Consider the following 23,165-nt stretch of genomic DNA (forward strand, 5'->3'; position numbering starts at 1 on the left):
TTTGTTTGTTTGTTTGTTTGTTTGTTTGTTTTTACTGCCCCGCCGCGTCCGGCTGCGTTATCTGTGTCCCAAGCGAAGTGCGTGTTCCATTCTTTATTTTTATTCCGCACGGGCTATCTCATTCTCATTAGGAGAGCGTTTCGCCCTTACGTCACTAGCCTAGAATAATCTTCTTTGGTCTACAACGTTCTGGGTGTAAATCGACGGTTCGAGAAGCACTCGTGCCGAAAGATAAAAGCCTGCAGTGCAGATCGACGCCGCGGTATTTGATTCGCCGACACAGTCGCGCACAACACTTTGTTGACTGCTGTTTCGCCGCCTGTGTATTCTTTGAGTTATAAGGGGGCACAACCTTGTTCCAATAAACTTGTTTTTCGTTCAATACAGCTGCGTCGTCCTTGGCTACGTGACAATATTTTCACACGATAACGATATGAGGCGAAGTCCATGGCTGCAACCAAGCATGTTCCGCAGGTGTGTTCCGACAAGGAGGGCTTTAGTTCCACTGTGCGTGTGGAAGGGGCCCTGGGGATCTTCCGGTCGAACAAGAACGCCTACCAAATGTACGACGAAGAAGGAACCATACGCGAAAAGGTGCGTCAAAATCTTGTCTTACGACTTCTCTTTTTACAGTGAAGCTGTTACGCGCTAACTGTCCCCTTTTTTGCGTGTGCAGACCTACACCCTTTAAAAATCTCCGCAGGTGGGCTTCTCCACAACACTCCAGAAGGACCAGTTATAATGAAGGGGTTAAGAACGCACTAAGACGGCGAAACAAGGAAGAGCAGACAGGACAAGCGGTGGACAGGACACGACAACGTTTGTCCTGTCTTCTCTTTCCCTTGTTTGTCGTCGTCTTAGTGCGCTGTTAACCCCTTCATGATGCCCAACCAACTAGTCCACCAAGCCATCCTCGCGGACGAATGATCGTTACGAAATGTGCAAAATTGGCGAATAACGCGGCCCATAATGCGATAAGAGCAATGTATAGTATATGCGCCGTGACAACAGTGCAAGGCGTACATCAGCGCAGATACTATATTTTGCTGTAATCGTATGCTGGCCGATTAGAGCAAAATAAATCAAAATAGGGTGATTAATCGCACTCTGGGTGGCAAGTCCGTCTCATTTATTGGCGTAAAATCCAGTTCAACGCAACAGAGGGCGCCACCGCCTCAGCAAGCGCGCGATTGCTCCTCCCACCGGCACTTCTCCGGCGCCCAATCAGCGTGCACCGTGGGGCAAGAGAGAGACATTGTCTAATGCCGCACAGGAATAAAGTTGAGAATACGTATAGGTGATATTGAGTTCTTGAGGCCCATTTACGAGCGTTTTTAACGAGAAAAATTCCCTCGCACTTCCCCGAGGGGGAGAGTGTGTAAGTGCGAATGCACGATTGTTGATTGCGCGATTACGGTGGATATCGTGATCTTGGAGTGGAGAGGAGGCGCCCAACACCCGCAGTCACTGAGCGGAGAGAGGAGGAGAGTAGCGCCCGCCGTTACGGCGAGGGCTACACGAGCGCCCTCACGCGTCGGAATGCGGAGCGCCCGCTACGCGAGCGAGAGCTCTCCCGCCCGAAGTGGAGAGGAGGCGCCCATCTCCCCCCGTTGCTAGGGAAGACGAGGAGGAAGACGAGGAGCGCGCGCACCCGCAGCTGTTGCTATGCGGACGACGGCGGCGGACGATTCAGGCTCGCTTAAGAAGTGCATTCCACTTAAAACGTGTTGGAAAGTACCTCTTCCCTCACGCCTTCCTCCCCGCGGAAATGCTCACGTGGGCATGGACGATGCTCTGGTCAGTCAGCGGGGCGAGAATTGGTGGATTGCTAGCGGGGATACCAAGAGATTGGTCCAGAAGGAGGGGAAGGGCAATAGCAAATAACACGGGTCCACATTTTACTTCGGGGTAAAATGTGGACCCGAGCAGGGTACGACAGGAGGAGCGGAGGTCAATTGGGGGGGCCTTCGTCCTTCAATGGATCTGATCATGCTGCTGATGATGATGATAATAATAATTATAATGATGATGATAGCATGAAAGGCCTGTGCAATGTTTGCATGAATAAATAATAAGTCACTACTAACCATAAAATGGGCATAAATTAAAACACATCGCAAACCCCTGTGAACTCACCGGGGCAATTTGGTTGTGCGGCCGCAAATGTCGCACGATATTTTCCTTTCGGGAGTTCTTTATAGGGGAACTGATGCATGATGCTTCCACTAAGCAATCACAACATAAATAAAAGGGGGTTTAACTACTCAATGCAGCCATAATATTTTTACCAACTCATTTTGGCTCCTGCTAGACCCATCACAATTACGCTTTGCTTTTAAAGTGGGCTTCACAGCAACTAGACACTTATTGAGGTGAAGGCTGAAAAAGGGGAGTCCGCAGTAAGGGAGATTACAAACGGGAAAAACCTTGTATGTTCAGTTGTTCAATCCACTTTCAACTTTCTTGAGTGATTTATCCGATAAAAAGGGTACTCCTTCGGCCGAAGAAAAGTGTTCCATAGCGTGAAGTAAAATTCGCCCGCAACGAGAGGTGGCCGCCCGCGGCAGGGCACTGGATATGAAGGGATCGGAAATACAGCTGAATGAATGAACGTTCCAGCCGCAAAGCTAATTACCCTGACTTTTTATAGTGGAGAAAAGTGTGGATGACAAATCGAAATGTTGGTTTCCTGATTGCATGTCTCATGGCGTGAGCGCTGTGTTGTCGCAGGTGGAACGAGCTGTCACCCTGTTTCCTCGGGCCTGCGTAGCTGCCTACTACGTTGAGTACGACGACTCCATGGGTCTTTGTCACCCCAAATTTTCGAGGCTCGCCGAAATGTCTCAGGCGCTCATAAAAGGCGAGAACCTCTTAAAAGCATTTCTCTTGCTCTATATTATTGCGGGCCCTTCGAGGCTTTCTAATACTTCGGTTGGGAAAGGCTTTCTCGGCTGCCAGTTTTCCTTTAATCCTGAAAAAAAAAATATCTGCGAACTTTCTTTCTTTTTAATGCTGTGCAAAAATCAAAGACAAAATACCGGTCGTCGCTGTATTAACGACCGCCCCCTCTTCCCCGCTTGACTTACGGGAAACCTAAACACTGCCGTATCTTTACTTATAATCTCCAAATCAACTTCACTGAGTTAAGTTATTGCACAATAACCGCAAAGTCTAACAAAGACTGCTAATAAAGCGATCCCGGGCACTCTTTAAAATTGAAAACGAAACACAAAGTTAACTGCGCGGACATTTTCAGGAATTCGCCCTCTTACGAAGATGCGAGCGGATTCCACCGTTTCGTCTCTTGAATAGGGCACTCGGCTGGCGCGCATTTCGGTTGATACACAATGTCACTGTACCTGACCCAAGTAATCGAATCGTTGCTGCCTCCTTTACGCTTCTAACTTACGTGAGTGCAGCATGCAATTAAAATCAATAGTTGGAGCAGTGCGGGCTCTGCGACAAAGTGCTGCTTTCTCTAAACGCAATAATTACGTCACAGGTTTTATGTAGACGATAGCTTGAGACTTTCAGAACAGTCAGTGGAACGCTCAATGGTTGAAGCTATCCTGCAAATTGTTTCGCTAAAAAAACAAAGATATCGTGTATTTGGAAATCTTTTTTTCATCACTTGAAAGGTTATTTTGTACTACAGCGCTCTCGAAAGCGAGCTAGACCAAATTTGAACAGAACTACGGCCCGTTTTGCCTGGCTCCATTTTAGGCATCAGGTTTATACCGGAGGTATAAAGAAATTATCGCCTATATCAGCATGCCTTGCTTGTATCATGCTTCGGAGGGCATTGCCGCTACCTGCCACTCTAAAGGGTTGACGGTTCATTTGTAACACTTGCGTCCACAGAAATGTTTTTTTTACAGCGATGCTTTGTAAGCTCGTGGTTGGGCCGGCGAACGTGCGCTGGAAAACCTCTCCGAGCAATGACGCCGGCGCGTGCGCCGGCACCGCGTCTTTACCGTATCATTGCCTCGTCGCGCTCGGGCGCGACTCGTACCGCCACCTGCAGGAGGCGGGATACAAGTTGTACAAGCACGGCTTTCTGTATTTGTCTCGGGTGGCCGCTCCATCACTTGTTGCGACGAGTGCTGCAGTTTTGACGGAGCAAACAGAAAAAATAATGTCAATGTAAAAAAAAAAAGCCAGAACGTAAAGATGCGATAGCGTTAATCAACTTTTTATTGGCGTACCACACGCCAGACCACACAAGCCGAATGGTGGCCAACGAACGTGTTCAAAAATGGCTGCGGCTTAGCTCGGCTAACCTTGGATATGCAAAGCAAACGCTTGGCTTAGTCTGGTTGAGTCTCGGTTTCGCTTGGCGACCACGTCTCAAAGCCGTTCGGTTCCATGCAACGCTCAAAGAAGGAGGCGGGCGAACGCGGCGTTTATTCATGGTTGTTGGACCTCTGGGTCCACCAGCTGCGGCGCGATGCTCAGAAAGCGGAGCGACAAGTCTGAAGAGGATAAGGCTTCAATGGAATCCACTAGAAGAGCGTGTGCGAGCCGGCGCAGCCACGAGAGCATGCGGCAGCTCGTGAACAGCAGAAAGAAATGATGATGACTAGCGTCGTCTGCTACGATGCTGATGAAGAGAAAGTCACAACAATGGCAAACGCACCCTTCCTCTTCGCCGGTCGCAAGACAAATCACGTTGCCCGAAACGACCCAGCGCCGCATGCATGGGAGGCTGCGGGGGTGGTTGGCTGCCTCGGCCGCAGCGGCGGTGGCGACCGCTGTTGGCTTGCGCAGGCGCCAACAGCGGTCCCGGTGAATCACGCGATGCGCTTCGAGGGGTGTGTCGCCGGGCGTGTGTCTCCGGTCAAAAGGCAATTTGCGCATCCTCCACGAAATCACACGACGAAACTAGTGAAGCTTTGCTTTAAAATTTTGAGCGAACGCTCGTCCTGCTTCACCCTCTGCTACTCTTAGAGCTTCACAGCAAAGCCGTAGGGCGCGCGTACATTGTACATACTTCAATGACCGAGTGTCCATTGCTCTTTGCCGCCTAACGATGACACCACGCAGAAAACTTGGCCGAGTCTCCAAGAATAAACAACCGCGTATAAACTTAGCCGAACCAAGAATGAGCTAGGCGGGACCGCCAGCTTCGCGGTTTGCCCAGTCTGTGTGCCCCTCAGCGAATCTGCCCCCATTTCTTTTCCATCTTGAAAGTACTGTGTATTCTCTCTCACTCTCTCTCCTCTCTCTCTCGCCAGGTCCAGTAAACAACTTGGTTGAGCTACGACCACCACCACCCCCAGCCAATAAAGGTCAGCATTTCGGTTTTTAAAGCGAAGCTTTCTATTGCTTTGCGAAAAAACATCGCAGTCCCGTGTGCGCAAAAAACACTTGTTGCGCAGCCTCATACGCATGCGCACAAAAATCAGACTCGAGAGGCGTTAGAAGTAAGATAAGAGGGATTGCCTGCGTTTATAGATGTCGTAACTACACTCTCGCATTTAACGACCCTGGCAGGTGGTAACGGCGCATCGCAGGGAGCCAAAAAGCCCCCCTCCCGGCGGACCGCGGGAGCAGCCAGATACTGCGCGAAGCGCAGCTCAAGAGACAACGGCGGACAGGAGCGGCGGCGGTGCGGGAGGAGCCGCACATTACAGCTTCGCTGATTAACCATCTGTACGGAGTGCAGGGCCGCATTTTTAAGTGCAGAGAACTTTAGGGCTTGTCGTCGTAGCTCGCTCGCTCGACCCAAGTATAGCCACATGGCGTTACGTCGTAGCGGCTGTCGTCGCGGCGTTACCCAGAGGCTTCGGAAGCCGATCGGTTTATTTAGCATAAGCGTTTGAAAGTCGTGAACCGCTGGCGCTTGTCCTACATCTCCCCGTTGTTTAGCGCAAAGAAAACTGTAGGTACATTTGAGGCAAAACATACGTAATTAACCGACAGCGCCCACGTTAATGGAGTTAAGAGCGCTCGTTTGGTTTTTTTTTTTTTTATGATAGTAAGCGAAAAAAAGTGGCAGTGCAGCGCCGGCACGTGCGGGAGGAAAAGTGAGCACAAAAAGAACAAAACTCCACCTGGCGCAATTTAAGCAATGGGCCGCGCGAGCACTGCGAAGGCGGGAAATTTGCAATGCAGTGGGTGGTAGCAGTGAGCGGATAACGGCGCTACAGCCAATTATGGCGAATCACTGCTCTGCACTTGCGAAAGCTTTCACGTTGAGTGTAACGGTTTTAATTCTTTTCTTTCTTCTGCCTTGTTTGTCTGCAAACGTTTATCATTCTCTACAGCAAGCTCACTGGGTAGTTTGCATCTAAACCCGCAACTGTAAGATCATAACGTATCCACCCTTTTGATGAATGTGGTGTAAAATTGCGTGCTAATGGATTTTGGGGTGGCAGGAAATATTTGGCGCGAACATGCATGCCTTTTGATTTTGCTTACTTCTGTGTTTTTTGCCAGTGTCTGACTGCACCCGGCGTCTTATATGTCTTCGAAGGAAGCACGTGTTTCCGTCTCTTTCTTTTGTATGACGCGTAGATTACCTTATTTGATAGAGGCAGTGCTGTGCCTGTCTTCACATGACTAGAATGCTTTATTTGTTCTCGGTATAATTAGACTGTTCCAGAAAGTAGAGCGCGCGAAGGTAAATGCTCCCAGAGCAAACGCCGCGGCATTGGATTCACTCACAATTGTCTGTGCGCGTCATTTCGTTGACGTCTCATTCGCCTCTTGGGCATTTTTTGAGTACTTAGTGGAACACCAGCTCGCTACAGCAAAATTTTGTTCCTTGAAAAAACCTGCGTCGTCCTTTGCTACGGGGCGATATGAATGTACAGGTATCTTTAAGGTATGCAGGTTAACGGGGTGATGGAGGTGGGGCCAATAAAACTGTTTTAGAAAAACAAAAACTTGGGCGCTATAGCAATTTCACTAGCTGTGGGAGCAAAAAAAAATAACAAACAACTACTATCAGCGACATTCTGTAAACCGGGCATTTTTTATCTTTGGTTGCGCTGCACCCAACTGCGAGTTTAGTGAGATAATCGATACTCAATCGATAAGTCGGTTGAGTGCCCATTCCTTATACTGGATGCGTGTATAGAGGAAATAGAGAAAAGTCCTTAGAAAAGAGGATCGTATTCGGAAGTTCTGTACAGAAAAATGGCCTACATCCACTTCCTCCACTCATCACGGACGATACGGCTAATCATTTTGTTTTATTTATTTAAATTGCGCGATGCGCGGTACAATAAATCGCTTTTATATAAATGCATTATTCTACTACAAATTCGACGTTGCTGCAGTTGATTTCGGATTTCAGCATTCAGTTTCGAACTCAGCTACAAAGCATGCCAGTTGTCGTCCCCACGACATTGCTGGAAGATCAGCAACAATAGATCTTCTTTAGCTGTGCGGGTACGGCAGGTGTAACGGTAGCTCATCCGAATCAGAGTGCGAAAACTGGGAAAGTTGCAACAACAAAGGAAGCAACAGCTGTTCAGGCCGCTAAGCACGGGACCAGGACCATGTAAGGAACAATAGCATGGAAATGCCTCATTGTAAAAGCGAGAAATTCGGATTAAATTGAACTAAAAATTACAAAATGTTTTGCTTTCGAAGATAAAATCGGTAGATTCTCGATAAATAAATTAAGATAAGGCACTTAAGTATAGCAGAATATTCTTAAAATCACTGAAATATCTCCTCAATGAGCATAAAGAATGGAATCTGCGTACCTTTGGTTCAGAGAGCTCTTCCATTTTACAGTTTTCCCTTTATTCGTTCCGTTTATTTTTACTTTATAAGGAAGCAAGGAAAGGAGCAAATCTTATCTTTTTAATCGACCTTGGTCCCGTGCGCTTTCTTGGGAATCTGTGGCCAAGGCAAGGTGTTTAATTTGCTGGTAGTAGTCTTCCTTTATTCGTTTATACTTGTTATGTTGAGCCTTTCTTGCTTTCTTGCGAGTGCCTTGAACTTAACACTTGACACGGCACAATGTTTCTGAGTGCTGTGCTGTTATCTTTTAGCGCGAACCGACCTAATCTCGGCCGTTTTGGGTTGCAAATGGCCGCACTAAACATCTATGACACGGAATTCACGTGGTGATTTCATACGGCCAAAAGAAGTAGAATTGCGGCCACAAATGTTTGCCCTGCTTTTACTTAAACCAGACTTTACGATTTAATCCTGGGAAAGACAAATGTATTCAAGCTTTCAGAGATCAGCGCGTGTTTGACAATACTCTAGGTAGCATTGAGTAATCCGGTGCCCGCCTTCTAGGTCAAATGTTGGCGTTGTAGTCTACGAGTTATGATACGTGGGACCTACTTGGAAGGGTTAACCTAACTAAGTTTTTATTTGCTTTCAGAGTCAAGAGAAGGGTCCGGTGGAGGTAATTGGCTTGGCTTATTTCGTTCGGATTTTTTGAGTGCGTAACGTCGTTCAAAGGTTACAACCCGTTGAACGTTCCGTTGATAATGAAATTTCCCTTTGCTTTCAGAATCACGTGCCCGGTCAGGAGGAGAAGGTAATTGGCTCGCGTCATTTTACACAACTTGATAGAGTGATAAAGCATGCTTTGTGTCGCGTAGTTTGAGCAGGGATCGTCTCATAAGCTTAATGTCCACATGCGCATTGGGCTTTCGGCTAGTTTTCGGCAGGGAAAAACGGTGTGGTTTTCGTCGTAAGCGGAGATGACTCCTGACTGGTTTTATTTATGTAGTTTTGCACGAGCTTTCACAGCCATCGCAAATCCCGTTTCAGTAGTTTCTACCTTATGACTCGTATATTTACGATGCACCAACAATAAAACCACAGCGAATTCTGACATGTTTGCCTACGGGTTGTTCTTAGCGATTTCACTCCCTTTTTGCCATACGCGATCGGCTGCACTAGATTACTCTTCGCGTATTTGCACTTGAGTGGCTTGAAATTGCACTGCTTGAGTTCCCTATAAAGTACACCATCCGCGATGATATCTGTTTATTTTTTTCTATTCACATTGTAATATGAGCGATGTAACATCTGGTCTTCACGCTATTAAACGCCATCTATTGTTGTGAGGATTCTGAAGTTAGACTTCCAGAGGATCATGGCGTCTAATTTAAACTACCCTTTGTACTGGATCTCTGGAAAAGGTGTTGAGCCCGACTTTGCGGATTCGACCCTACGCCTCGGCCGTCGATTTTTCTAATGCAGTTGAAAAGCAAAGAACACTTGTGTGTCCGCATTTCGGCACAAGGGAAAGTCCCAAAGGGGTCTAAAATGATTACGGCGCGCTTGATGACCGAGATGTAGATTCGGCACGTAAAAACTCAATCTTAACTAGAATTTTCCTAAGCCTTGTCCCTGTTTGCGCGGAACTTATCGGTTAATGTTTGCCCCAATTTCAGTTCCACCTCCTCCCGGTCAGCCTGCCCAGGAAGAGAGACCCGCCCTAGGTAAGGACACGACAGTGCCTTCAGCTTGTGTTTCGAAACGCTTTTGGGTCCATAAAAATGATTCCGCCACTTTACCGCCCCCGTCGTGGCAAAATGGAGGGCTACGCGGAACATGGGCGTAAGTTAGTGGAACATCCGCGGATCCCGCCACTTTACCGCTCCCGTCGTGGCAAAATGGAGGGCTGCGCGGAACATGGGAACAAGTTAGTGGAACATCCGCGGATCTACCGCTCCCGTCGTGGCAAAATGGAGGGCTACGCAGAACATGGGCGTAAGTTAGTGGAACATCCGCGGATCCCGCCACTTTACTGCTCCCGTCGTGGCAAAATAGAGGGCTGCGCGGAACATGGGAACAAGTTAGTGGAACATCCGCGGATCTACCGCTCCCGTCGTGGCCAAATGGAGGGCTACGCGGAACATGGACGTAAGTTAGTGGAAAATCCGCGAAATTTCGCGGAACTAACGTAGGAACTTAACGCTCTCGATGGCGGCAACTTGACCAGGATTGATTCGAATTTATACCACCATATTTGGGCTCCTGTCGTGACGGAAACCGACTGCCCGCCCGCCACGCCCGCAGAATGTTTCGCCGCCATGCTGGAGGAAAAGGTTGCCCCTCGTCTCTCCTATCATTTTTCTCTAAACATTCGAGGACCAGTGGCGTGCACTGACATCCCGATGAGACAGGAACTGGAAAAATTTCCCCTCAAGACCGCTGTAGTTTAGCCATGGCACTGACTGTTGCTTATCAGCAGCTTTTAAAGCGAAGCTTTATACACCACACTAATAGCGTTGAAGCTCGGGTAAACACTGCAGGAAAGCCAGCTTTACACAGTGGGTTTCCCAAAGGGTTCATATTAACTACACACCACATAAGATAACATGGGATATCTTTGCACAGCTAACGGACCTCTTGTAATACGCAACATATAGTTTCTCAGTACACACGATGATGATGATAATGAAATACATAAAGCAGGGTTGGACTTCGGCTTTGGGATTTGGTGGTGTGACGTTAAATGTTGGTTTTGGGCTTTTGAAGTTTGGACTTTGGACTTCGGGGGAGGGTATTCTGGACCTTGGCTTTGACTCAGGTTGAATGGGAGAAAGACTCGCTCTAACAATCTTTCTCTTAAGAAAACTGCCTTGATTTTATCGTGCGTCATGTGGTGTCATCCGTTTCTTATAAAGCCACATCATCGTAACCGAAGGGATAGAGCGTGTGAGGTATAGGGGAACAAATAAAAGTTCGAAGGGATAACGCGGGGGTTGGCTGTACCCCGGGTCTTACCGGCATCACTCCAGTTTCCCTTTCTAAGGATGGGAGGGTCGAATACTTGGCGTAAAAGTATTATGGATTGAATGCCTCTCCAGCCGCTGTTTAATTATAACTGAGAGGCGGAGAAAGAGGCTTACTGTTTTCAGTTTTTCTCCACATACCATATTCGCCTCCTCATTCCCGGGGGTGCTTCAGTGAAATCCAATGGGGAATAGAATGAGCTTTAGTGTTACGGATGACAACCTGTCGTGTGATGAAAACGAAATTAGGAATGTTGGCCCTACAAATTTAACGCAACATGCGTTGTTAACGTGTGGTTCCCGCATCAACGCTGTTGGTCTTGATTTTTAACGCTTAAAAAACAATAAAGGGAGACAAATCGTGCGGTTTGTGCTAAGCCAAGATCAAAGTATAACGTTTCCATCCTGTTGATGATATCTTTTTGATGTGCTCGTTTGGAACCTGGTGCACATGGCTCATTCCGAGGAACTCTAAGGTGTTTCATCCGGTTCAAGCTTTTTCGGTTGCCGAAGAGTAATCAGATTAAAATGAACCAAAGACACTTCTTCTCAAATTGACATTTCCGGTTGACAAATAACGCACAAAAGATACATGGCAGGTTGAGGCGACAATTCTTTTTGCATTGCGGTCCGTTCGAACGGATGATAATCGACAAAAATTTTGTCTTACTTACTCATTTTTACAAAATTCCTAAGCAATATTTGAGAGGATCTGTTTGTATGGTGTACAATCATCAAAAGTGTTAAAAACCACAAGTGGTGCGGCATCTTAGACGAAAGCGCGTTTTATTCGGCGTCGTCGTCTTTTCCAAGCTTTTTTCTAAGATGCCTAACTAAATCTTCAAACTTTCACTTGTGCTCAAAGAATGAGGCGCCACCTTATGGAAACAGCGGATGTTTACAATTACGGCCAGCCTAGTGAGCAGGGTTGTGCGCACGCGCTGTTGAAGCAAAATGCAAAAATTCTCGTGTGTGTCGATTATCGGCCCTCTGTAATGCGCTGGTGGCTATCGCGAGCGGCCGCTCTGTGCACAGGCCGACCCCCAATCTTAGCTGTGGTTAACACTTTCCACGACAGTACATAACAATCGTATCAGCCCCAATATTTCTTTGGAGCGCTCGTCATACCATAGCTCTCAAAAAGTATATCTTGAAGGGTAATAAAATGCAATTCAGCTAAGGAAATGAAGCTGTAAGGACAGAAATGCTTGTGTCCGCGGCTTTCAGCGCAAAAAAGCATAATAATAAATAGCACTCACTGAATGGTATTGAGCAAAGAAAGCTGGGAATACTATCTACAAAAGGACGCATAAACCACCTATTTATGCCACATTTGCGGCCACGAAATCATACAGGAGAAGGATCGAAGGACTTCTACCCAAATAGTGATTGCAGCTATTGTCTTAAATAGGACGGGGCAGAACCACAGATGGATAAACCATGTTTCTTTACAATGTATAAGATGATGTGACTCATAGTCACTGTAGAATGTTCGGTAACCAGGCCTGTATAAAAAGCAAAATATTGCCTTTTATTCGTCGTAATAAACACAACTTTCAGTGTTAATCTGTACAATGGAAGCTCACGCGCAGAATTCACAAGGCCAAAATTTCGTAGAGTTTACTAGAAAGATTTGCTTCCGCAATATTTCAATGAGCAAAATTTCACTTGAACGACGCTTTTGTTCGAAGGTTAGTACAATTAATGTTGGAGTGAACGTGTGCTGAATTGCTATTATTTTGAGGAAGGTCCTGCAATGTGTCATGCCGTTGACTGCGTGACTTGCAGCGCACAACCTTATCTGTGTGATGTCGGAGAAGACGAGTGTCAAGGAACAGTTCCCCGAAAGCACGTGCGACTTCATCGTCTACACGGACCTCACGTACAACGGCCAGGAAGACCTGCTTGTGCCCAAGACCAACGGTTAGTGACAACCTCTTCCTTACTGTGTGTCAGTCCGTTCTGGGAGGATTGTAAGTGATGATTTCGAGAAGGGTATCCGTTCGAGTCACGAAGTAACACGAAACTTCCGTTGCGGTTGCCGCAACGGGACGCAATAAATTATAACACCGGAGTTACTAGATATAAACCTGTTGCGAAGCTCCGCATAGGCCCCATTCATCAGACACCGGTCCGCCGTCGGCCCGCGGCGCTGGGGCCAACTAGGGGAAAGCTTGGGACAGGTAGAGTTCCTCTATATCGCTATATATATATATATATATATATATATATATATATATATATATATATATATATATATATATATATATATATATATATATACTAGGGTCATGTGGGGTACCTGGATACACGCACTCTCTGCCGCGCGTGAATTCGGGCACCTTGGGGGAAGTTCACGAGTCTGCCATCTGCCGAGAAAAGGCTGAAGTAGGATGCTGTTGTAAGTCATTAAAGAAAAATCGTGGTAACATAAGTAAACATTACCATTTTATGTTTTGCAAGTTGAAAAGCAAGTTATAATTCATTAATTTTTGTTAATAAGTAAATATATATTGCAAAGTACAGGTTTTGTCCCCCAGGTGCCGCGACAATACACTTTCCCCTCAGTTTCAACGAAGCAGGGGGGTTCTGAAGCGAAGTTTCTCAACTGTGTATTTAACACGGACATATCCAACACGCATTAATCTAACTCCAAGGGGATGGCGAAATAGTTCGACATATCGACAATTTGATATATAAAATATGCCTGTCCGAAGATTATCTGGTAACTCTGCACATCAGAGGGCTTTCCGAGACTGTGACAAGTAGTCGCTTACGGAATTGTTCTTCACAGCACAGAAAATTCCAACCACAGCGCGACGCTCACCGCACTTTAACATAAAAAAAGTCTTAGATTCGCTTGCTTCTTTTCCGCAATAGAGTCAGCGCCCGCTTCCTGCTTCCGCTTTCGTCGCTACATCCAGATTTTTCCGTTTTTTTCGTGGTCATGGCTCCAGCGGACAAAACAAACATGCACCACCCTGCATCGGTCCCCCTGCTCGAGCCCGCCACATGTAACCCCTCAAGCAGGCAGAAAAAAATGCCCGAAACCGAGCACTTCCGGTCGGTTCCCCTCCTCCTAAATTGGCTTTCGCCTGCTTTCGCCCCCAATCGCTCTCCGCGCTCTTGGTGCCATGCGGCTGCCCCACCATGCTAGCCGTGCCTAGAGTTACTAGATAAAGGAGTTTCGGAACTCCCCATGGGCCCCATGCATCAAAAAGTGGCCTCACGATTGGTCCAGTGTTTTGGATTTTCCGTACAGTGGCTCCGTCTGTTGGTGACAAAATAAACCATATAACGGGGTTCGTCGACCACGACTGAATAAAAATATAATATTTCGGTGCTTACATAAATTTGTTGTACTGAAGAAGCCCAAGAAGTTGCACCACGCAAGTGTTTTATATGCATTCGAACCAAGAGTAGTAAAAAAATGCGACCGTGTGGTCAGCAAGATGCGTTGTCGCCTGCACAGTGTCTGCTGCACATCACCTGCGGTCTTCCGGCGGCAAAGAAGAGCTAAAAGTTCGCTTCGACGGCTTTACGCACGCTTGAAAGGATTACTTAGGGCCACTTGATCAGGTACTGGAGTAGTTTTGGCATACAGTGCGGTGTTGGCCGAGCGACAACTGCAAATTTAGTACTGCAGGTAGGACCTATGTTGTGCCGGAGTGTTCGCACAAGCGGCAATCGGCAGAGGCAGTTGCGCAGACACAGAAACAATCTCAACAAGAAACCGCAGTTGAGAAAGCAATAAATAACTTTAAAAAGCACAGAAATGAAAAATTATGCTCCTTTAAAATAACGTTTACCATTAAATTGTCAGTTTGAATAATTACTGTGTTTTTAAAGCAAAGCTTTCTAGCTCTACCAGCCATCGGTTCTTTCGTGGCGTGCGGGTCAAGAAACTCCCAACGCGGCTGGAGAGGCGGTTGGGGGAGGGAGATGGGGACGGAGGGTCTCGCTCACGGAGCACGCTGTAGATGGCGCGGCGAATTTACCCTGCGTTCCCCACGCGGACTTGCCTTCTCGCCGGCGTCGGCGGTACAGCTTTGTCGTCTGCTTTAGAGACGGTTGTTTTGGGCCTCTTTTGGCGCAGCTTCGCGTACATTGCGCGCTGTCTTCCCACGGCTTGATTCACTTGTTCGACAGCACCTCCAGGGTAACCAGCACCCGACGGAATTAAGTGGTCGTACGGCAAACATACGTTAAGGATTGGTTGGTAGGGCGGGAAAACAAAATGTACGAACCACATACAGACATCTGGCCGCTAGAGAAAGGCTACCTTTTGCGCACCGCTTGCCACGAATGGGACTCAGTTTTCTAAATTGGTGAATACCAATTCGGTTGTGTTTTAACAAATATTACAAAAGGCGAAAGTAGCAACTGCTTCTGGACCCACCGCGGTGGCTCAGTGACTAAGGCGTTGCGCTGCTGAGCACGAGGTCGCGGGTTCGATTACCGGCCGCGGCGGCCGCTTTTCTGATGGAGGCGAAAAGCAAGAACGCCCGTGTGTACGAGATGTTAAAGATCCCCAGGTGACCAAAATAATCCGGAGCCCTCCACTACGGCGCGCCTCATCGCCTGCGTTGCGTCGGCAGTGCAACGCCGGCACGTGCGGGAGGAAAAGCAAGCACAAAAAGAACAGAATTCCCGCTGGCTCAGTTCCAGGCAGGGGGTGCGCGAGCACTGCGGAGGCGGGAAATTTGAGTTGCATTGGGTGGCACCAGTGAGCGCATAACGGTGCTACAGCCCATTGTGGCGAATCACTGCTCTGCACTTCCGACAGCTTTCACATTGAGTGGAACGGCTTTCATTTTATTAAATGTCGTTCCGGCTCCGGGGCCTATCCAACTACAGTTTCACAGAATATTTAGGGCTCCTAAAATGTCTCCACAGCATGCATGTGTGCTTGCTTAGTAGTGAAGCCGAATTTAAAGGTGCCCCGTGTATAGTAGAGCGGATATGAGCATTTATTTGCGCGAGAATTCTCATTTGGGAGCTTCTGCAGTCTTTTGTTTGTGCACCGCGGACCGCGCAATAAAGAGTTGGCGGCGCGGTGGGCGGGTACGCAGGATCGGGCTTCGAGCTGTTCACGCAGATGGCCGAGCAGGGCTCCGGGAACCACCTGGTGGCCGTGAGCCAGGACGACATCCGTGAGTGCATAGGGAAGTGGAAGGACCCGCTGCAGCTGTCGCACTTCGTCATCACCACCACGGCGTGGCTCACCAAGCACAAGGTGGACGGGCTGGCCTTCCTCGACCTGCAGGTGGTCAGCGACACCATGCCCACCCTGCTCAAGATGCTCGAGGTGGGTGGTCTCTCGGGGGCGTTATGAAGGGGGGGTGGGTGGTGGTGATGTATTAACAGAAGAGGGAAGATAAAAGGCCTGTGGATGTCGTTGAACTCAACGGGGAGTTCACCCTCATACAACCCAGTCTAGGGAAGGGGATTGGGGCTTCAAAGGATAGGATGAGAGAAGGGGGAAGAGAAGAGCGGCAGGAGAGTGGGGGATAGTCTATATTACGTTCGATGGCTCGGTGACTCGATGGCTGCAAACGCAGTGCTAGTCCTGTTGTAACAAGGAAGTTGAGTAAGTTATGAATGGGTGTCTACACACCTCTTGCCTCCTTCTCTCCTCTTCATGAACCATTCTGTCCCGGAGCACTTACTTTTATGTCGCTCCTGCATTGGACATACGGATATGGTTTTATGTTCATGTCGCTGTCCTGGACGGCCTGTGAGCATTACAAGGCTTTCGAGAGGGACACTGCGTGTTGCACTATTATGAGCGATATGAAATGGAACACAGGAACGCGTGGCAAACAGCCTCGAAACAGGCTCGGAGCCATACGCGGATGGCGCTGTGAAAAACAGAGAGGGAAAGGAGAACGCTCTTCCACTAACTGTTGGCATTCCCACTACGCCGGCACTTCTACAAAGCAGTAGCTTACGTCATTCCGCCGATAATATGGTATGGTGCGACAGCCGATAAGACGCACGGCGGGAATTGGAACAGTTGTTAGAACAGCGTCCCCCTTTCCACTTTGTTTGCGACGGTGGCCGCTGCGAATCACGCATAGGTGGGTCTGATGGTGTTTTCTACGCGTTCCTGTGTTGCCTTTCATATTGCTCATAATAGTATATTCTGCTGCTTGCAATGAATGCAACAAAAGCATTCTTGAACTTTATACAATCCATCAGTCAACCAATGAACGAATTTTCAACGAGCTAATCAATCTTTCAGTCAGAGATTCAGTCAATAAGTCCCTCGATCGCTCAATTCATCAAAGTGTGGAGGACCCCTTACCATTTGACACTTCACACCGAAGTTCTAATTCGCGCAGAAATTTCACGAGTCGTTCAAGGAGAATCGGCCGAGATCGCTGATTCTCATGTATGGCGTCCAAGTGAGGGACTTCAGGACAAATTCGGCGGAGTTGCTACAGGACGTGCTGAAGATTGCAAAGTGAGTTACCTTTCTTGTCGGCAGTGTGCCTGACAATATTTTTTGCTTGTAAATAACGGCAAGAATGCGGCCAAAAATAAAACCTCTGCTGAGTACTTTTTTCGATAAATACTGGTTAAGTGCAGCAGCAGTACTGGTTTTTTTAAAGATTAAGGGACTGGCACAAAGAAATATTCACAATTCATTATCAAAAAAAATTTCTCGACGTATATATGTCGCTGCTGCTGGCAAGGAGAAAAATCACACTCGAATAACTTCATTACCGTTTTTGTCACGAACCTATGTGCACAATTCTGCATTTTATTCCGCGTGCTTCGGCACTTTTCAAAATTTCGAGGTCGGTAACTTTCCCTGCCTGCCCGAAGCCCTCCAAATGTACTGCTGCTCATACTACGGCTCTATTGCGCGTAACGAAAAAAAGAGGCATGTCTAAATTTCGATACCTACATAACTCCTCCACGGAGGTTCGTTTCTTATACTATGTTCACATAAAATAACACCGAAGAGTTTTATTTATTTACAATATAAGCGCGAGGTGTCACAAAAGAACCGAAAATGGATCAAGAAGTTTGCGGAGATCAAGAAGTTTACGGGGATAAATTGGTCGCAGTTAGCGCAGGACCGGGGTAATTTGGGATTAATTGGAGAGGCCTTTTACCCGGCAGTGGGCGTAGATACCCTGGTGATGATGATTATGATGATGAATATGCAATTTTATTACCCATGGTTTCAGCGCAAAACTGGCTTCACCAAAAAAACGAAGCTGGACCGTTAGAACTAATAAATCACACGGTTTAGTTAGTTATAGTAATTCATGTGTTTGTAGCAATTCGTGCTGCAGAAAAAAAGAAAGCAAACGGTCACCGGTATAAGGCACCGCTTTGTTCTCAGCGTTCCGTAGGTCTTTAGTATCACGTTAACATCTGCTTTTAGTAGCAGTCAAAATATAAATGAAGATCAGATAAGAGAAGTGGATGCATGTTCCTGTGAGGTTAGAACAAGGCGGATGCTATGCCGGGTGTTCGTGTGACACCGTGATACCTGCAGGATCGTCGACTACACCATCCTGGAGACGCACCACATGGGGCACACATCCACCTGTAGCGCCCTTGTGCCCACTTCCTTCAGGGAGTACAGCGACAAAGCGGACACCCTGCCAGTGGTGAGCACCGCGCCCTTCAAATGTCTGCAACCACCAAGGGAGCCGCCGCGTTGTCTGGACCATGCAGGGAAACACGGTTCTGGGGCGGTATTCTCGTGTTTTGTCCCTTTTGCGTCAGTTTCAAAAGTGTCCTTTTGGAGCAAACCCTCATTGGCTAAAAGCGAACAGCCGGATGTGACGCCATGCAAGCACGGCCGAGCTATGAGCCGCGGCTTCTCGGAGCACACGATTTGGAGCAGACGATTTTTCGTCGCCTTGTCATCGGTTCACTGGTGGAACAATAAACACGTAAAAGATAGTTTAAAATAGGTTTAGTCGTTTGATATGCGTTTACAAGAACAGTTGCGCAAAAGTTAACCTAAAGCCCGCCTACAACTGGGTGTACGTCACAATTCAAGGGACGCAAAACGGACGTTCTTAAAATCGACAAACACGACAATACCGTCCCTGGAGGCAATTCAAAAAGACTGCTCTCATCATCAGCTTTGTCGAGAAGCCGACTGCACCGAAATTTTCGTCAGGGGCGGTATTCTCGTGTTTGTCCGTTTTGCGTCCGTTTTATTGTGACGTACTTCCAGTGATAGGCGGGGTTTGGGGGGACTTGTTCCTGTAAACACATTATAAACGACGAAACCTATTTTAAACTATCTTTTATTTGTTTATTGTTCCACCAGCGAACCAACAACAAGGCGACCAAAAATCGTCTGCTCCGACAAACCACGGCTCATAGCTCCGCCGTGCTTGCATGACGTCACATCCGGATGTTCACATTTAGCCAATCAGGGCTTGCTCAAAAGGGACACTTTTGGAACGGGCACAAAACGTGCAAAACGCGAGAATACCACCCTCGAAGCGTTTAATACAGATGTATCGTAGATGACGCTGCATGCGTCTGCAGTGCGATCGCGGAAAGAGCCATGAAGCGGAAGTGACATTCCCGCCGGCCGGGCGCTTGGCAACCGGCTAGCCAGGAAGCTGGACAGCAGATTGCGCTCCACTGGGCGCGTCGCTTTCAGGGCTGCCACGCGTGCGCGAAGTGGTAGTGCGTACTCTTGCTCCCGAGCTGGTGTCCGGTGGCTACGCCACTTCATCCCGGCCTGTATGGCCTCGCTCTTCTCAATTGTGTTCTCAAAATCGCCGACTTTTGTTGATCGCTTCCGCATATTTGTTCCGTAATAGGCAATCTTTTTAGTCAAACGATAGGAAAATAGGGTTTTTAAGAGGTCGAAATTTTAAGTGCAGTTGGCTTTAACGATAGAAATCGTTGCCGAGCAGCAATGTTTAAATGCCTCACGATTGTGAAGATACTGTTTTGTGTTTTATGGAGGCAGTCTACATGAAGTTTTAGGTTGCAAAGAGGTTAACGCATGAACGGTGTCCGTGAAATAAACGGCTAAATAACCCTAGTAGTCTGCGTGAGAGACACTGAATCCGAATTGTATTAAACTTTCGGAAGAAAGCTTGGGAGAAAAGACACGTCACCGTGAAAACGTAAGCCACCAATTAACGGGAAAAAACACAAATGAAAAAATAAAATGCGCAGGCCCTTGCACCATTGAGAGAACAAAACAGAGGGGAAATGATTTTAGGAGGGGGACAGTAACATCCCGTTCCGTTTAACATATTAGTGGAAAGCAGAATAAACTTAGAAATTTATTTATTTATTCTGTTCATTTCCGATGTCTCTTGAAGCGACTTTGCAGGTCGGTACAAAAAGGGAAGAAAAGCGTAGAAACACACGGTAAGAAGATGGCGACAGAACATCGCTAGCACTTTGATACAAGTTAAAAATAAAGTTAGAGTTAAAAATAGGTTTAAAATAAATACCCAAAATAAATATTTCCCTTTGGCAGCAAATAATGCTAAAGGTTGCTTAGTGACTCTATTGTTAGTTTGGCAATTCTAAGCCGTCAAAGCACTTCCAAGAAAAATGCATACGAAGCATTTGTTTCAGGTACGGGTAGGAGTTATGTTGGCTCACGGCTTTGGCAAGTGCGGCAAGAGACGAAGTAACTCTTCGGTCGAAATCTATGTTGTAGCGTTCATTAACATTTTGATATAGAAATTTTAAACGCAGCATGGTTTTCCTGTGACAGAGAAGGCAAGTTGGCCCCAACTAACAGTTCCGTCACTACTGTTCTTCTCTAGCTGTCGTATATGAAGCGAAAAGTGTTTTTGTACTCTATTCAGGATAGCTTGTGGGAAAAGATTTGAATCACTGATTTTCTCCTAATGAAATATTGACAGCTCTATAGAGAGATAATAAAACTTTATTAAGTTCCAAGTGTAGTTCCTACGCGTCCGCCAGAGGCCCCTGGGCTCTGGCAGCATTTTCGGCCAGTTGGATGGCCCAGAGTTGATCCTACGGGTATTACATTCCAAGTGTAGTTCCTACGCGTCCGCCAGAGGCCCCTGGGCTCTGGCAGCATTTCCGGCCAGTTGGACGGCCCAGAGTTGATCCTGCGGGCTGGAGCTGTGCAGTACGGTTTCCCGCTGCTCGCTGGCGTTAACATTGCGACCTATAGTGTGGCTGCCTGCGAACATTATCATAGCATGTGTGCTAGGTCCGCTGGTCGCTGGCATCTGGGGCACTCTGGGGGGAGGGGGGGGGGGGAGGGGGAACAGCAGCTGTAGACAATCGGGCTTGGATGTGTGTCTGTCTGGAGGAGTCGCCAGACCACGGTTCGGCGTTTAGCTAGGGAGGAAGGCGCGGCTGGGAGGCGGGCCTGGGTCAGCCAATGGTGGTTGGTAATATCCCTGTAGGACACGAGTCTGTCCCTGCCTGAAAGCGAGACGAAATCCTAGTCCAGATGGACGTCCGCTTGGTCGGTGAATCCTTGAGCTGCGCCGTGCGCGGATTCGTTCCCGGCCAGGCCGGCGTGGGCATGAGCCCAGATTAGCTGTGTAGGGGATGGAACGAAGCACTCGCCTTTCCATTTCTTACCGAAAATTTCGGCAACCCGTTTGCGGTGGAGATCAAAATTTACGGGGTAATATCCCTGTAGGACACGAGTCTGTCCCTGCCTGAAAGCGAGACGAAATCCTAGTCCAGATGGACGTCCGCTTGGTCGGTGAATCCTTGAGCTGCGCCGTGCGCGGATTCGTTCCCGGCCAGGCCGGCGTGGGCATGAGCCCAGATTAGCTGTGTATTGCTCGTTCATTTGGCGCTTCGCGGAAATATAGTTTCTATAACCCTCAAGAGTTACGATGCTAATATACTTTGTTCAATTAAGGTCGTTAGTTTCCGACAGCCATAGGCATCGATAGAAAGCTACTTCAGTGAGGTTGAGTGAGTGTGTCGGTGGGTGTGTGGGTGGTTGAGTAAGTGAGGGAGTGATCGGGGGAACAGGTAAGTTAGCGAGTGCGTGAGTGAATGCGCGGGTGAGCGGGGGAGTGAGTTGATGGGTCAGCGAGTGGGAGATGGAGTGAGTGAGTGAGTGAGTGAGTGAGTGAGTGAGTGAGTGAGTGAGTGAGTGAGTGAGTGAGTGAGTGAGTGAGTGAGTGAGTGAGTGAGTGAGTGAGTGAGTGAGTGAGTGAGTGAGTGAGTGAGTGAGTGAGTGAGTGAGTGAGTGAGTGAGTGAGTGAGTGAGTGAGTGAGTGAGTGAGTGAGTGAGTGAGTGAGTGAGTGAGTTGGGCGGGTGAGTGGGTGAGCGAGTGAGAGAGCGAATAAGCGAGCTAGCGGCTGAGAGCGAGGGAGCGAGCTAGCGGGTGAGTGTGTGTGAAGGTGGCTGTTCGTGCGTGTGTGCGTGCATGTAATTTATTATTTAAGCACACACAGAACTACGAATTCTCATCTGCGGGCCATTTCGGTCTTATTGGTCTGCCCATGCTTTATTGGCCTGCCATTATTTGGTGTCATTCATTTACCGCTGATGTGGTCGACAAAAGTGGGTCATCCAATGCGCCCCCCTCAACACCAATCTCAAGCCCCATCCTTCCCCCGCGCGGCGTTTCTTAGGTGACGGCCGTCGAGTGGATCAAGCAGCTGCAAAGTGACGGCGTGCCTCCCCCCAACGTCTGCTTCTCGATCAGCATGGCGGCCCTGCACTACTCGCTCACCTCCGAGAGCACCAACGTGGGCGCGCCGTGCGACAACGAAACGCTCCTGTCATACAGCAAGGCACGTATACGACTGCGACCCCATCTCTGTTGCCTTCCGCATCCAACTGTATGGTGCAGGGTTCGCTTGCAGGAAATTCAACTGGCAAATGATAAAGGTTTTATTAAAGCGAAAAGTATACACGCTATTGTTCTGAGGTTTCGCTACGTGGACATGGAACTCCGCCGCTTTCCATAAGTAGCCCGAGGCAGCATTATCAGACTTCAGCACTGTACTCGAGGTACGCCGAGCAGTCCGCGCCGTCCACCTTGCACTCCCGAGTCTGTGTCACTGATCCCCCAACACGATGCAGTAAGCACGCGCGCCGTTTTGAATCCACGATTGCTAGATGTCACCCGTAACTAGGCCTGCGCGTGAGCTCTTTCACTCTCGGTAATTCTACGTGGCGGCCCAGGTTGAATGAGTGAAAAAAAAATGCTGTGGTATAGCTATGGGAAACCCTAGCTGATAGCAAAAACTTCACGGCCCTGGCTAGGCCTATTGTCGAGGTGTGGTCGAAATGTGGTTTCGCAATGATATACAGACATGCTTGCAATGAATACGCTGTTTGCGATTAATACTCGGCGTCGTTTAAGCCTCGCCGCTGTAGAAGTGACCACAACTGGATGTTCGTCTTCCTCCATCGCACACGGCTCTGGGCCGCGCGTGGCCTCCTGGCCTTCCTTCGTGGCGCGCGCTTTTCGCTGCGGCTGGGGCCTC

General features: G+C 48.1%; 1 protein-coding gene across 1 annotated transcript in view; it reads left to right on the top strand.

Annotated features, from left to right (window-relative positions):
* The window catches only part of LOC144153281 (uncharacterized), a 71,991-nt gene that overhangs the window by 44,595 nt on the left and 4,231 nt on the right, over positions 1-23,165 (top strand). Inside the window, exons 17-27 of the mRNA XM_077684933.1 lie at positions 475-594; positions 2,731-2,860; positions 5,235-5,288; positions 8,348-8,371; positions 8,480-8,506; positions 9,372-9,419; positions 12,507-12,641; positions 15,791-16,026; positions 17,063-17,184; positions 18,232-18,346; positions 22,305-22,466. Coding sequence (XP_077541059.1) covers positions 475-594; positions 2,731-2,860; positions 5,235-5,288; positions 8,348-8,371; positions 8,480-8,506; positions 9,372-9,419; positions 12,507-12,641; positions 15,791-16,026; positions 17,063-17,184; positions 18,232-18,346; positions 22,305-22,466 — 1,173 coding nt within the window. The remainder of the gene's footprint in view (positions 1-474; positions 595-2,730; positions 2,861-5,234; positions 5,289-8,347; positions 8,372-8,479; positions 8,507-9,371; positions 9,420-12,506; positions 12,642-15,790; positions 16,027-17,062; positions 17,185-18,231; positions 18,347-22,304; positions 22,467-23,165) is intronic.

This window comes from Haemaphysalis longicornis, unplaced genomic scaffold, assembly GCF_048455015.1.
Source record: "Haemaphysalis longicornis isolate Haplotype H1 unplaced genomic scaffold, Haemaphysalis longicornis Haplotype H1 scaffold_9, whole genome shotgun sequence".
In the NCBI taxonomy this organism is placed as follows: Eukaryota; Metazoa; Arthropoda; class Arachnida; order Ixodida; family Ixodidae; genus Haemaphysalis; species Haemaphysalis longicornis.